The 15,361-nt window shown below is 48.4% G+C and overlaps 4 protein-coding genes across 4 annotated transcripts; all 4 read left to right on the top strand.

Annotated features, from left to right (window-relative positions):
- Positions 1–1,015: 1,015 nt before the first annotated feature.
- EI90DRAFT_366395 (uncharacterized protein) lies at positions 1,016–2,596 on the top strand. Its single transcript, XM_039067520.1, has 2 exons — positions 1,016–1,478; positions 1,540–2,596. Exons 1-2 carry the CDS (start codon positions 1,115–1,117, stop codon positions 2,364–2,366), a joined length of 1,191 nt encoding a protein of 396 aa, XP_038908793.1. The 5' UTR covers positions 1,016–1,114; the 3' UTR covers positions 2,367–2,596.
- Positions 2,597–4,274: 1,678 nt separating this feature from the next.
- EI90DRAFT_3003519 (uncharacterized protein) lies at positions 4,275–5,376 on the top strand (the record flags this gene model as incomplete). Its single annotated transcript, XM_039056358.1, has 3 exons — positions 4,275–4,716; positions 4,775–5,101; positions 5,150–5,376. Coding segments are annotated over exons 1-3 (807 nt in total), but the record flags the coding sequence as incomplete, so codon positions are not given.
- A 4,172-nt stretch (positions 5,377–9,548) lies between these two features.
- EI90DRAFT_3088864 (uncharacterized protein) lies at positions 9,549–10,623 on the top strand. The gene is made up of 2 exons (XM_039062278.1): positions 9,549–10,382; positions 10,442–10,623. The coding sequence occupies exon 1, from the start codon at positions 9,634–9,636 to the stop codon at positions 10,204–10,206; it is 573 nt and encodes a 190-aa protein (XP_038908791.1). The 5' UTR covers positions 9,549–9,633; the 3' UTR covers positions 10,207–10,382; positions 10,442–10,623.
- EI90DRAFT_366202 (uncharacterized protein) lies at positions 10,546–12,138 on the top strand. The gene is made up of 4 exons (XM_039067519.1): positions 10,546–10,664; positions 10,720–11,160; positions 11,230–11,466; positions 11,542–12,138. Exons 2-4 carry the CDS (start codon positions 10,802–10,804, stop codon positions 12,026–12,028), a joined length of 1,083 nt encoding a protein of 360 aa, XP_038908790.1. The 5' UTR covers positions 10,546–10,664; positions 10,720–10,801; the 3' UTR covers positions 12,029–12,138.
- The last annotated feature ends 3,223 nt before the right edge of the window (positions 12,139–15,361 follow it).

The raw sequence follows: 15,361 nt of genomic DNA, 5'->3' as shown, positions 1-15,361 counted from the left end.
CCCAGGGCACTCTAGTCTATGTAATCGGGTGTGCGGGGGAAAGACAAATTTTCTCCGCCAATCGTTCTTGCATGTCGCCGATCATACTTAAGGGGGCAATAAGAACGGTGCGACGAGCCAGGAAAGTCAAGTGGATTGTTAATCGTACCAATGCGTAGACATATGAGCATGCAGTAATCATCCATGACAAATCAAGACGTTTACGCACCAAGTAGTAACTATCCTGATTACTAATGACCCAATTTACTGTACGTACACGACCAACTACCGGTGACGCGTGACGCGAGCCTTGCGGTCCGGGTGTAAGTCCGTGTTTGTGACGCGTGACACCGGGGATCCGGTTTGTTGTCCCATTGTCACGCTTTTTTTTGGGAGCCAAGGTGTGGCTGTGCATTTGATTCAATTTTTGGGAAAGTAGCCCAAAAACGGAGTATAATTATTTATTATAATATGATTTGAAATTCATTCGGATTTAAGACTGACTTCACCATCGGAGACCGTCACTCTCACGCACATACCGCTGTTGCGGATGTCGCACATGCACCGCTATCACCGGTTGTCTGTCACACCTCATCAGGAGCAGCCGGTTTACTCTCCCGGCGTGACGCTCCAACCCCATCCGGTAGTTGGTCGTGTATGTACAGTATCGTCTTTGAGGTTAACTGGTTCCAGGCCTTCCTCTGCACTGTCTGACTCAATGTGTGCCTTGAATCGCCCTGACGGTTCTTTGGTACCTTGGTACTTCGCCTCGGGACCAGTCCTAAGCAGGCAGCATGTTATTTCGAATGGAAGTACGGCATTTCAGTTCCGAGAATGCGTGCCCACGCGATACAATTCATTCTCATTACATACCTATTTAGTTTTGCCCCATTCGAGAGCAACTCGCACTCGCATGTTGCCTCCTCGGTTCACCTAACATTCATTCATCTATCCCGCAATGAGGTTGCTTCAACCACCTGCTCCCCTTGCAGTATACGAGAGTAAGCTGAATTTGGAATCCTTACGACGTGTCTGCAGAAACTATGCTAGAATCGGTCTACCTCGTCCGGCTGTGGTATAAAGCTCAGAGGCTTGGTGTCCATTTTTCCTTTGTACCTGCATCATCTTCGTTATAATGGCAGCCACTCTCGTCAGCTTCATCCTCACCCAAAGCATCCATGCCGCGCCTATTTGTCAACATCCCCCACCCAACAGTACAGCTTTCTCCATAAATTCCTCGGATGCCTGTCACGATCTGCGCACCTGTCGGACTATGTGGAGCATGGTGTACAGCTGCCTCCTTACGATATTTGCCTGCATCTGGACAGCGATCCATCCAAATGTGCCTAATGAATATTCGGATTGGTTGCTCGCCCTGTTGAATTCTCGTGGCACCCAGATGATTTCGACGTTGATTGTGCCAGAGATGTCGGTTGCGGCTGCATGGGTTGACTTCTCCGAGGCGTGGAGAATATCAAAAAAGTGTGCTGGAATCAAAGGTGTGCGCTGAATGGCAAAAAGGCTCAATTCAGTTAAAGCCTGACACCGATTGTTCACAAGGATGGTCATTCACCCATTCATACTTTGTGATGATGGGTGGCTTCTTTGACTCTTCCAAACGAAAAATGGTGAAGCCAACCAAAGATGAAGATCCTTCTACTCTCTTTGAGAAATACCCCGGCATCGTCGACAAGTCGGGAGGTCAGAGAAAGGTCGCAGTAACAAGGAAGCAGATCCTCGACAAAAGTAAAGGCAACTTTTTTGCAAAGTCCATTGCTGTCCTCCAATTACTGTGGTTCACCATTCAGTATGTTGGACGGTGGGCAAGTCATCTACCCAGGTCACAACTGGAGACAATGACTCTCGCTTATGCGGGACTTAGCATCCTTGACTATGCTTTGTGGTGGCATAAACCGCTGGATGTTCATTTCCCAATTCCTGTGACGGAAGAAATTCACCCCAATCCCCCAAATTCCGATGCCATCACTGATCAGGGACTGTCGAAAACGGAGACCGCGTCAAATCCGACTTCCAATCCAGCGAAGACCATGAATATGCAACTCTTATGGATGTTTGGAGTGACTGGTATCATTTTTGGTGGGGTTCATTGCCTCGCGTGGTCATTTCCATTTCCGACGCGTGCGGAGAAACTTTTGTGGCGCATTTCTGCGATAATTATTACCGTGACCCCTGGCCCTTATGCATGGGGCTGGGCAAGATGGAAAAGGGGGGATGTGATAAGCATGCTCTTTGGAGCCCTCCCCATACAATTCTATCCTTTTGCTCGGATTATCCTGTTCACTCTCACACTTACATCCTTACGGTCTCCGCCCCCCGATCTTTACCGAACTACATCCTGGACATCTTTCATCCCCCACCTAGGATAACGCAATCGTAGACACATAGTATCGTTGCTCTCCATAACAAGAACAGTCTAGTGGTATTCGGACACAAATACACCAGATGCGTCCATCACAACTATCCTGCACCATCACCACAAACGCACGGATCGAATGAGGTTCCTCTACAAGACTTCTCGCCATACTATCCCCCTTTGTCCTTGCCTTCCCCTTTTTTAACTAGCTACTAGTTGCCTATCAACTCCCTACATCCTTCACCGTCGCATTGTGACACCCATCGGCATGGAAGGCTATTCCTTCTCAGGTCAACCCAGATAGTCTAGAGGCAATAAAACTGTATGAATCGCCGGATCTAATGTGCAACGGCTGAGTGAATATTGGTTGGCTGCTCAGTAGTGCGAGCTCGTCGTCGTGATCATCTAGCAGCTCAAAGTTTGGATGATAGATTGTGAGGCTGAGTCGAAGAGGGGTATACCATTCAAAGCCTCAACGAAGGCGGTGTGAAAGTGGACTTGTAGAAATGGAAAGGGATTCATAGTTTGAGACGGAGCCAGGATCAGAAACGCTGAACGTCGTAACACGCCACCATCCCTTTGCAAAGACTCGAGGCGAGAGAGAGCCAACGCCACGTCGTCGCAAGGCCCTCATTCCATGTTCGGTGCACCAAGTCCGAAACCCGGAATATGGACACAGCAGCGTGCGCGATGTGAATCGGTGGGGAATATTGCTAGCCTGTCGAAATTTGTGCATGTGCCATGAGCTTCGGTGAATCTTTGGTTACACTGGAATCAGCTTCGATATTGTGCAATGCTACTTACCATATGCTGACGAAAAGAAACAACATCCAACTTCTCCACGCTACTGCTCAACCTAGTGAATGAATGAACTAGTCTTGGGCCTTGTGCGTCACAAGGTCCATCTTGCTAGTAGTCTTGTCCACCCTATATGGATGGGGCGACACGAGAATGGGATTTGTCCACTGAATGCCGAGTAGGAATTGGGGGGCTACCCCCCTGTAACGCTCGTGTTGAAGAAACCAGACAGTCTGCGTTGGAGAAATGATGTCGGTTTAGTGGGCGTGCAAAAAGCAGGACGATGATTATAGATTGGATGGAGTGCTGTGATGACGTGAAGTGTGGCATCCTCTATGTACTAGGTATGGTGGAGCAAGCAATGGGATGAATTTTGGTGTACATATGCGGCGACTTCCGCTCTGACAACGTTTCCCTTGCAAAAAGAGACCATGAGATTCTCGATATCACACCAACAACGCGTATGCAGCCATCTATTGGAGCAGATAGAGTGGTTTGAAGTTGAAAATCTGAGTCGAACAAAGTAACATTTGTTGAAGTGACTCACCGGCCCGCTCAAAGAACCTGCCACCAAAGGGCCGCCACTGGCGCTTGGTGCTTTGCTGTCGCCCCTCCACTGGCCAACGTCGTTCCTTAGTTACTCCCTTCTCAGGCTGCTTGTTGGTTAGTGCCTTCGAAGCGTTGTGTTTTCTTCCCAATAGATAATGGACGTCGGGTCCTGATGACTAGAGCATGTACTACAGTTCTAATAACATTTTCCCATCGCTGCGGGAAAGAAAGATGACGGGCCCGAGGAGAAGAACGCTGGAGCCACTGAATTGAACCTTCTCCACACTGAACAGCCACGAGCGGGTGTTGCCTTTCTCCGACATCGGCATTTGCACAGTGGAGGCGACAGGATCCTCTACTTATCGTGCAAGTCTTCGGGGTTGATATCATTCATTTGAACGAAGCGGCCCCACAATAAAGTACTCTCTCACATGCTGAAGCCGCTAATTGGCATTCTCATGCACTACAGCAGGGGACAGAAAAATCTGCCGGTTGCGATTCGAACGGGTAAGTGGGGCAGGTCAATCATCTGCCTAAAGAAGTTGGCAAGATCGTGGCCTCACAAAAGGGGTTTCCTTATTTGGATGAACAGCTCAACGCCGGGGTCCCCACCCTCGGCAATGATGGTGATAGTCACCACCCTAGAATAAGTTAAATGGCAATGACGTTGAGTGTTGTGGAGCTGAACGATGCCCGGCATGGTATATAAGACATGTGGAATGACAGCGGGGTTGGAGGCTAGCTCTGTTCTCAGCTACTTACAATGTCGAACACTGGACAGCTCGATAAGGCTTACTATGTCAAGAACAAGGACCAGCGACGTACCTGGAATATGGCCTATCTTCTAGGCTTGACTCAGGATAAACCATTGCCAAAGAGCCGTCAAGAAGCGGTTTACAATTTTATCGAAAATGGACATCTTGACTATCTTCCGGATGATTCAGAAGTTACCTTGAATGCTCTCTCAGATGGTGGTGGCGACATTACCGGTATGCCAGTCAGGATCCCCAACAATTGTAAGTCTGGTTCCCTTAGCCTCCTAATCTGACCCTTGGCGACGCTTTTTATTTCCAGGGGAAGACAAATCACCCGATGATCCTGTTCGCGCCCGTGTTCAGGCATACATTGCTGCAAAAGATAGTGGCCAATTTCCATATTCCGCTGAACCCATCCACCCCCTTCCAACTCAGACACCCGCGTCCAATGCCCCCATCTATCTTGGTCAATGGGGTCCTGTCACTGTGCTCAATCCAGCGCCCGCATATGCCAGTGCAATCCATCAGCCTTCATCCCACACTGAACCACCCGCAGTGGGGTCAGCCCCTGGGCCAGCAGCTGCATCGAAGGACAACAAGTTAAAGGGAAAACAAAAAGAGAAACTTAATGAGAAGGGCGCGAAAGGTATGTCCCAGCATCTTACTACCTCTTTTCAAGCTCACTTTTGTTTAGAATTCGAGTATCAATTCATGTTGAACACGATGGATCCGAAGAAAGAGAATGAAACAGTCTATCTTCCTGACTCGAAATCCCAATCAGCGCAAGAAGTGCTTGACGAGATTTTAGGCAGGATGAAGGTGGAACTCTCTGTCCACCAGATTGGATATCGTCTGTCTGATGAGAAGGAATGCATCTTCACTCGGATTCATGATGTGAAAGATTTTGCTCGTGCAATTGAGGCTCAGCGTGATATTCAATCCCGAGCATACAAGTCGAAGAAATTACGCATTATTAACAAGGTTAATCTACTGTGCTATAGATATACTACACAAGTCTTACCATGTGTGGCTCCAGGATGCAGTCAAAAAGGAGTTTAAATGCGTGGCGATCAAGAAGTGCCGCACAGCCACAGCCTCGACCGTCATGCAGCACTCGTCCACACATCAATCAATTTATGAAGAACTCTGTAAGAGGCTCTGGTGCCACACTTGTGCACAACACTGCTATCGTCACCCTGCTGTGGAGTTCCGCCATTTGCTTGTCAGTGATGAGGCACTCACTGTCTGGGCAAGAGCAATGGCATGTTCATTTCACGCTCATATGCCTTCCCACTGAGACTGACCAATTCCATAGACTGATGGCATCAAAGGAGTTTCCTTTACTGAGCCACCCAAGAGCCATCTTTTCAGTGCTTCACCTCTCAAACCCGTACAGGGTGGTTCCCACACCCGGAGGCGGCCACGATCTGCTACCCCTCCATCTCCGACACTGATGCTGGCCAAGCGCAGGAAGCCTCTTGGTGAGGTTATTCCCAAGAAACAAGTGCCCTCAAAGCACTTCAAAGAGGCTAAACAGCCCCTGGGTCGTCATCAAACTCTTCTCCCACGCTCATCTGCTGCCTCGGAGAATAGGCCAGTCATTCTTGTCCCAGCGACTCCGAGTCCAAAGACTCGCACATATGTTCTTGATCTTTCTCCAAGTCCAATCAAACATGCTTCAACTTCGCAACATGCAAGTGTCCCCCAAACCCCGTCGGTCTCACGCACCGCACCTTGCTCTTGTGCAGAACACCAGGGCAAGCCAGGCTCACCCCCACTTATCGAAATTTCCTCTGATTCAAGCTCTCCAAATGCGTGCATTCAACTATGCTCACCACCAGTGACACACCTTCTTGATTCTGGCTCTGATTTTGCGTCCGATGACGCATCCGGTGAAATTATTCATGATGAACCACTTGATGACCCATGGGAGGAAATATGGTGATTTTCTGCAATGGTTCCAATGTACCATATGAGTGTCTACTGACGACAAATTTCTGAGAACTTCATGTGTATTCCAACTTTCTACTCACTCTGTATATTCAAGTTTCTGCACACACAAAGTATATTGTACATAGTTTCTGCGCATAGTGTAGTATAGCAAAACAAATGAAGTCATTAAAGGTAACCTGAATGATGGAACCATCTGCGCGCTTGATGAGTGGTCACAGAGAAGACGGCTCTTATGAGCAGGTCTGCTGCTCGGTGGAATGACTCGGACGAAAATTCATTATCAACGTAGTCTCGGTTCCTCCGGAGCCATTGCTTGATTGTTGAAAATGCCTCCTCTATTGGGTTGAAGTCGGGGGAATAGGGAGGAAGAAACTCAAGCTTGACACCTCTGCAATATCTTGAGTATTACTGAGTCTAAGTTGAAAACCATGCGCACCGCTCATAACACATTTCTGCAAGTGCCTCAGACTTATGAATTGAGGCATTGTCCATAACCAGGACAGATTGTGGCTGGGGATATGGGTTCATGCGAATAAGAATTGAAGCAATAAAGTTGTTGAATGATTCAGCAGTATACGCGTTTTTCTGAATATCGACATGAATGATTCCATTCACTGACAGCGCAGGAAGAACAGAGTATCTGAGTAAAAGTTAAGCATCAAAGTTCCCAGATAGAGGTTCAGTACGAACTTGGTACCACGCACAAAAAAATCGCGTCGGCACACTCTCTCTCCACACAGTGCCCAGCCATATGTGTGCGAGGATGTGTGACGGTTTACCCCTGTCTCATCAACAAAGACAAGTTGATTTGCGTGGTAAGTTGCCCTCATATACCTCCTGAAATCAGCTCGCAGCTGTTCATCGCGTTCAGCTGCTGGCTTCTGGAGCTGGCAAATGGGTACTTAGACTTTGAAAGTGAGTCGGGTGGGGGAAGACAAACCTTCTTCCGGGTGAGACCACGCCTGTGTAGCTCTCTGGAAATTGTCCGGGTACTTGTTTCGATCTCAAGCTCATTTCTGAGTGTGGCCTGTAATTCATCGAGATACAAATCCGGCTTTTGTTCAATGAGGCTGTCGAGGAACTTGAGATTGTGAGCCAGAACAGTCAATGTAGATGTAGCTTTCAGAGTTACATTCACTGCATGAAAACTAAGTGTTGTAAATCCGGAGTTCCATATATGGCAACCCACTTCAGCGGTTCACTCGCAATCCAGATGTAATATAGAAATGAGAAGAGAAACTGTAACTAAAGAACATATGGTGCTAAAGCACCCATATTTATACTATGCATCGGCAATCCGGAGCTTCCTATGCGCGGCATTTACGCAAGCGCTTAGTCACATCCTCCACATTATCCTCCACATATGTCCCGGATATCTCCGGTGACTCGCCATTTCCAATACTAAGCATTCGGTGTCGCCCTCGTGTCTCATCCTGGCAACGGCGATGCTCATAGGGAGCAGCAAGCAACTTCCGAACAGTGCGTTCGGACACTCCCGAGACCTGGGCAATCTCCTGTTGAGTCAGCCTCGAAGATAGCGAGACCAAGATATCTTTTGCACCGGGCTCAAGATGTTTCCCCATGCTGGCTGGACAAGATGGAGGTTGTCACCGCAGTACCGCTAGCATCTGAGCACCACATTTAGGGGGGTTCCACAGTGCCATTGGGGTTTCCATTAAAATGTTCAAAACATGCCAATTTTGGAAGCGGGTGACTCCACTCAGATCACTTACGTTGAAATCCCAACCGGCAGATTTTTCTGTCCCCTGCTGTAAAGGCAACTCGCTCCATCCCTGGGCTGTCGCTGCAACGAGCATGCAACCCTTCCAGATGTTTGGATTGTGGGCCTTTAGTTACATTTTCTCGATGGACCTTAACATGTCTGTCGGTGAGCAATCACTGCCTGAAGCTACTGTATCGTCACGGGGGGGATTCGTTCCCTTTTTTCTGACTCGCTTCGAATTCCACCGCGTATTCCCCCAGGTGTTTCTCCCACCATTGCATGCGTTGGTGCTCGTGGAAGCGGGCCGCATAAGCAATTGCCATTTTGTCTCTGACCCCCGGAACCCCCTCATCCCCTTGGGTCACGCGGTCCTTTGGGCTGTCCTCCTTGTCTGTGCATTCACCTATTTAGGATTGACATTGGCAGTGTTACGTGGTTTTGGCTGGCTTCCAGTAGTTTGAGTGCCCCTTTCCCAGTGGCTGCCTAAGATCTTCTGTCATGTTCGTGTTGTAAGACAGCAACGGTTGGTTCGACGTTTAGCGCAAGGATACCTGACCTACATTATCTCGGTGAGACGCCCGATGATTGATGTTAGGTTTATTTCTAGTCGGTCTCTACTGTCTGATCATTCCATGTTTATTTAGCATTTATCTTCCTTTTTCCGACCTGTTGGTCGCCTCACTTTCCTTTATTTGTAATAATCCTCACTCCTGTTACACTCGATTAATCGACGCTTAAAAGCTCGATGTTTTCTTCGCTGACGTCCTCAGTTCTCATTGCGTTCACAACCGCGAGACTGAGGTCGGTATATCTTTTATCATATTCACTCGTTTACTTGTTCTAAAACCTTCACCTAGTATTATTCTATTCTAGGTAGATATCCAATTACAGTTCTCATTGCGTTCACAACCGCGAGACTGAGTATTATTCTATTCTAGTCTGCGTTAGTTCGACTCTCGATCTGCTTGTGGAAATGCGCTTTGCGAATCCAAACATTTGGCATTGTCCACTCATACTTCCTCACCGCTGATGGAAAATTTTTGCCCTGACTGGAGCCAACGCTCGGCTCTGTTGCATTTATGAACGAAGGCCCTGAACTTGCACAACTAGGACAAGATGATTAACGCGCTGGGAACGATTGACGGCTTGACTAGCATGAAATCTTGTGGTACGTTGACGGAACAAGAGATGCATTACGAAGCTTGACGGGTACTAGTAAGTGATGTGTTGTTCCATCAATCCCAATAACACCCCCCCTGCGTAGCACGCTGTGTGCGGGACAGTCTGGAATCCAGTCGATACGCCGAAGGAAATGTAACGAAGCCTGCATTGAGATCTTGGTGTCTTGTGTGAGGTATCCGGGTGAGTGGCAGGCCTGGATGTTTTCTCCGCTGTTAACTCGGTCCGACTGGCACACGAGTGTATTCATTAGCGCGAAACTTGAGTCCCATAACACAATTTTCAAGGGAAGAAAGTGAGGTGGGGAACATTGCTGACTTCTGATGTACGTCAAGTGCGTGGCGTGTGCTCGACAAGGTGTGCAGCCCCTGTTAATTTTCTACCCCCTGGAAAAACGATCAGAACCGGGTCGGACCATTGCTACACGCCGGATTATTTGGCCATGCATTCACCTTGTCCAATCGATCATCAGATGTCCAAAAGCCCACTGGCTAACAATCGTCGACTCCCGGTGGCCCACGTCTCGCCATTTGTGGAGTACACACATGCATTCCGGCGTGCTCTTAAGATGGGGGACCAGAATCGCACACGTGGATCCCCTCCGGCACCAGTGGAGTTCTTCGAATCCCTTTGGCATCACTTTTCTCCACACTCAGATGGCATGTGTGACCGAATTTTTCGCTTGGCTCCCACGCAGTATCAGGCGCAGTCCGCCAGATACGTCCGCGTCCACCACCTCCATACCATACGCTGGGTGGGACACCAACGAGTCGGACCCACCAGCAGTCTTGGCATCTGGGGTGTTCTCATTTCGGTTTCTATCGCGCAGTCGTTCAGTTTACGGTGGTGGACTGGTCCTCACGGTACTCAGACGATCTCTGGGCAATAGCCTGTGATCGATCTTGTTCTTGTTCCCAATGGTAGTTCAATTCTGTTATTTCTAACTTGGGTAAGGGATTTTTGAACATGCCATTGACAAACCGCACCCCTGTGGCTTTTGCGGAAGGTTCTTTGGGAACTTAAGTACTTCGCCTCGAGGCTAGCGCACGGCAGCATGTTATTTCGAATGGAAGTACGGCATTTAATTTCCGAGAATGCGCGCGCTCGCGTGATACGATTTCATTCTCATAGTTTTGCTCTGTTCGAGAGCAACTCGCTCTCGCAAGACGCCTCCTCGGTTCACTTAACATCCCATTCATCTCCCCGCTTGAGGGGAGTACTGGCTGTCCACATGGACTTTCAGAAGTGGTCTTTTGAACTCGCTGATCGCATGTATCTTATCAGTTGATCAACAAAGTTAATTCGGATTAGACACTCCACAATGAGGTTGCTTTTTTCACCTGCTCCCCTTGCAGTATGTGAGAGTGAGCTGGATTTGGAATCCTTACTAATGTTTGTTCGGACACTAGAAGCCGTGTGTTCGATGAAGCATTATACTGCCTTGTCCCGCTGCGGTATAAAGTTCACAAGCTGAGTGTCCAAACCTTCATCATGTCCGTCACAATGACAACCGCTCTCGTCAGCTTTATCCTCACGCAAAGCATCCATGCCGCACCTATCTCTCAACATCCCCCGCCCAACAGTACAGCTTTCTCCATAAATTACTCGGATGCGTGTAACGATCTGCGCCACTGTCGGACTATGTGGAGCATAGTATACAGCTGCCTCCTTACGATATTCGCTTGTGTTTGGACAGCAATTCATCCAGATTTGTTTAAGCAACATTCACTTTGGGAGCCCCAACCGCTATCATCTCGTAAGATTCAAATGATGATGACGTTGGTTTTGCCGGAGGTGGTTGTTATGGTTGCATGGACTGAGTTTTCCACGGCGTGGAAAATATCAAAAAAGTGTGCTGGAATTCAAGGTTTGCGCTGAATTCAATTCAGTTGAAGCTCCTGACATCGATCTTTCACAAGGATCCATTCATATTTTGTTACTATGGGTGGCTTCTTCGACTCTTTCACACAAGAGGTAGTGGAGCTGCATGAAAGTCAAGATCCTTCTACTTTCTTTGAGAAATACCCCGGCATAATCGACAAGTCAGGAAATGATAGAAAGGTCGCAGTAACAAGGGAGCAGATCCTCGACAGAAGTAAAGGCAACTTTTTTGCAAAATCCATTATCGTCCTCCAGTTACTGTGGTTCACCATTCAGTATGTTGGACGGTGGGCAAGTCATCTACCCAGGTCGCAACTGGAAACGATGACTTTTGCCTATGCGGCACTTAGCATCCTTCTTTGTGCTTTGTGGTGGCATAAACCACTGGACGTCCATTTCCCCATCCATGTAACGGAAGAGACTCACCCCAATCCCTTAAATTCTGATGCCATCACTGATCAAGTACTACCCGCAAATCCGACTTCCTTTGCGGCGAAGATCGTGGCATTAAATCCTGCATGGATACTTGGAATCACTGGTGTCGTTTTTGGTGGGGTTCATTGTCTTGCCTGGTCATTTCCGTTTCCGACGCGTGCGGAGAAACTTTTGTGGCGCATTTTTGCGATAATTATCACTGTCAGCCCTGGCCCTTTTGCATGGGCCATGGGAAAGGGTAGAGGGATACACATGTCCTCCGGAATTCTCTCCGCGTTTTTTTTTTGCTATTGTTCGGGTTATCCTGTTCACTCTCACATTTACGTCTTTGCGATCTCCACCCCCGGGCCTTTACCGAACTACATCCTGGACGTCTTTCATCCCCCACATAGGATAGTATAACATAATCGTAGACACATAGTATTCTCGCTCTGCATAACGAGAAACAGTAAGGCTCAGTACCCGAATGCATTTCTATTTTCGTGGCAGCTTCCTGAACGCATCTAGGGCACTTTTCTGATTTGATTTGGCTTGGATACCACCGGGAATGTCTGGGGAGTGGTGGCTAATTTCTGGCTTCAGCGATACGTCGTCCGTTTTGCGATGGTACATACAGGGCATCTAGTCTCTCGCCATACATGAGCAGTCCCTTTCCTTTCTATGACCTATTCCGTTTGAAATTTTGGTCTTGTCTTTTCCTGCAGAGTGATCGATTACGTGGTCTTTGCTAGAATATTTCGCCGCGGCAGTCCTGGCGCTCTCACAATTACGCTTTGCTGTTTCACATCTGCAGAGGCTTATCACTGGCTGGGACACCTCAGTCGATGTCATGTAGTGTTCAGCCGATCCAACGTTGCGAATTATTTTCGCTGGGTGGTCAGCACGAGGAGGTATGTTGCTCCGACGGTGAACTCTTTGTCAATTTCAGAATCATATTAATATTAGCATTGGCAACCCGGAAATCGACGCCAGTGGCAAAGCCGTGAGGTAGCCAGCGCGGTTGCGAGGGTGAGCCATTGTATCACTACATTGGGGACCACCGTGACACTACCTTAGTGCCAGTACGCCGCGCCAGACATTATGCACATACCCTAATGGAAGCCAATCTGATGTCTCCTTTATGAGATTGCGCCACACGCCTACACGATGAGTTTCAGACCCACAGGACATCTGCTCAGACCCGGATCCGAACATGAAGGGCCTGCTTTGTCGTCGCTTGGAAGTCCTGGTGCTAGTACGTTGGTTGATTGCGCGTCAAGGCGTTCACAAGAGTACGTTATGTACATACAGTGTGACTTGTCGTCCCCGCTGTTGTATTGATTAAGGACTCTTTCGAATATCTGGGCTCGTTTTGCATGGTTGGCGAAGCGTTGTATCGTCTCAATGTCGTATCCGTATAATGCTTGCAGATCGACGCCTGCGCCCCAATGGTAATTACTCTCATCATCTTCGCTCTCATTTACCGTCCTTGTGCTGGTGTCTCTTTTATGTTTCAGTTGAAGTGAATGGCCCTGGCTTATTCTGCGGTAGAATGCAATGGCCTCCAACAATGGTCGGACAATGCGGAATTTCATATCCAGATAAGCTGGGGCGGCCTGATGACGACCAGAAATTCGCGTGAAAGCATATGACGTCAATGTAATGGCACCAAAAATCACAAAGCATGGGGAAATGAATCCTCCGAGGCCCGGACTTTATTTTAATGTAACGGGGATCGGATGGGTGCACAGAAGATTCGGAGTTAATTCTATTGGAGGTTGGGAAGCGGGTGCGGATCTCTCCACCAACGGGATAGTGAACAAGTTTGGGCTGCAAGCTTCTGTGATTCATTATTCAGTATACGAGTCATCTACACAGATAGGGAGATAGGAATGACTCCTCGCTTCCGTGGCTCCCAACCTTTCAAGACCATATGGAGGCAATCGTTGGAGTAGAAGGAGGTTGTTCAAATTGAAAACCTGAGTTGAGCAAAGTGGTCTTGAGCGCCACGCGGGAAAGAAAGATGACCAATCCGAGACCAAAGACTTGTCCTTGGAGGGGCATTGGTGGTTGAAAGCGTCGAGGCTGGATACTTAGAACCTACATTGATCCCGTGATGAGTCAGTCAGTTAGGTGACTGCATGCAAGGACCTCTCCGTCCAGAGCCCTTGTTCCCAATTTCCGGTCCCGTCGTCTGGCTCCAACCAGCGCTCTCTGTCTGGTCCGTCTTGATGGCCGTTTTGGGGTTTCTCCATATCTCTAGAGGACAACTAAGTAACTTGCGCCTCAGGCCAGTGGCGATGAACCCCACATACCGTACCCACATTAGTATTGAATCTCCACATATATACGCCAGTCCTCTATATATAGAGAAACGGCATTATGTATCGCCTGTGACTTTGGACTGGCATGCAGTAGTTTTAGCCATTGAAGTATTCGCTACCTGTCCAAGCCTTTCCGTCGTGATCCTCTCTCTCTTGTCTCATCGTCTTTGTTTGAATTCCGGGGGAATGCACTTGCAAATTCAAGCTCTTGGAATTGTCCACTCTCGCACCGATATGATTCCCTCTGATGAGCGCCATTGCTGACATACTTTACCTTGGCCGCGACCAACGATCGGCTTTGTTGAGCTGATTAACGAAGGCCCAGAATAAGTACAACCGGGAAATTTCAGGACAAGATGAATAACACGTTGGGAACGATTCCCAACTTGACTAGCATGGAATTTTGTGGCACGTTGACGGAACAAGAGATGCATTATGAAGCTTGATGGGTAAGTTATGTGTATTCCGGAGGGATAATCGATCCTAATGACATGGCCCCTGTATAGTGCGCTGTGTGCGGGACAGTCTGGAATCCAATCGATACGCCGAAGGAAATGGAACGAAGCCTGCATTGACGATCCTGGTGTCTTGCGCAAGGTATCCGGGTGAGTGGCAGGCCTAGATGTTTTCTCCGCTAATGTACTCATCGGCTGTTCTCGTTAACTCAGTCCGACTGGCACACGAGTGTACTCATTAGCGCGAAACTGACAGGTGTGCGAGCAATCACCGATCTCATCATGAGTCCCATAGTATAATATCAAGAGGAAAAGCCGAGGGAGGAAACACTGCTGACCCCTGATGCACGTAAGTGCGTGGCAGGGTGTGCTCGTCAAGGTATGCAGCCCATGTTACTTTTATATCCCCTAGAAAATGATCACAATCGAATCGGACCATTGCTGCTTGCTTACAATTGTCGACTCTCAATCGCCCATGTCTCTCGCCATTTGTGGAGTATACACATGCATTCCGGTGTGCTCTTGCCTTCGTTGACCTACTAGTCAAGATAGGGTGCCAGAATCGCACACGTGGATCCCGTCCGACACCGTCACCAGTTGAATTATTCGCACCCTTGGTCCTTTCCTTTGGCACCAATTTACGATTCTTTTCTCCACACTCAGATGACATAGGCAGAATTTTTCACTTGGCTCCCACGCGCCCCAACTTGTGTATTGGGCACAGTCCGCCAGATACGTCTGTCCACCACCTCCATATCAGATGCTGGGTGGGACACCAACAAGTCGGACCCACCAGTTGTCTCGCCATCTGGGAGTGTTCTCTTCTAGGTTTCTATCGCTCAGTCATTCAGTTTACGGTGGTGGACTGGCCTTCACGATACTCGAACGATCTCTCTGCGCAATTGCCCGTGTTCTATGTTGACCTTGTTCCTAACGGCAGTTCGCCTGTCCTTTCTGACTTTAATTGAGTCTATAAA

This window comes from Cantharellus anzutake, assembly GCF_015039405.1.
Source record: "Cantharellus anzutake strain C23 chromosome Unknown EI90scaffold_138, whole genome shotgun sequence".
In the NCBI taxonomy this organism is placed as follows: Eukaryota; Fungi; Basidiomycota; class Agaricomycetes; order Cantharellales; family Hydnaceae; genus Cantharellus; species Cantharellus anzutake.
This window is presented reverse-complemented; position numbering and strand designations above follow the sequence as displayed.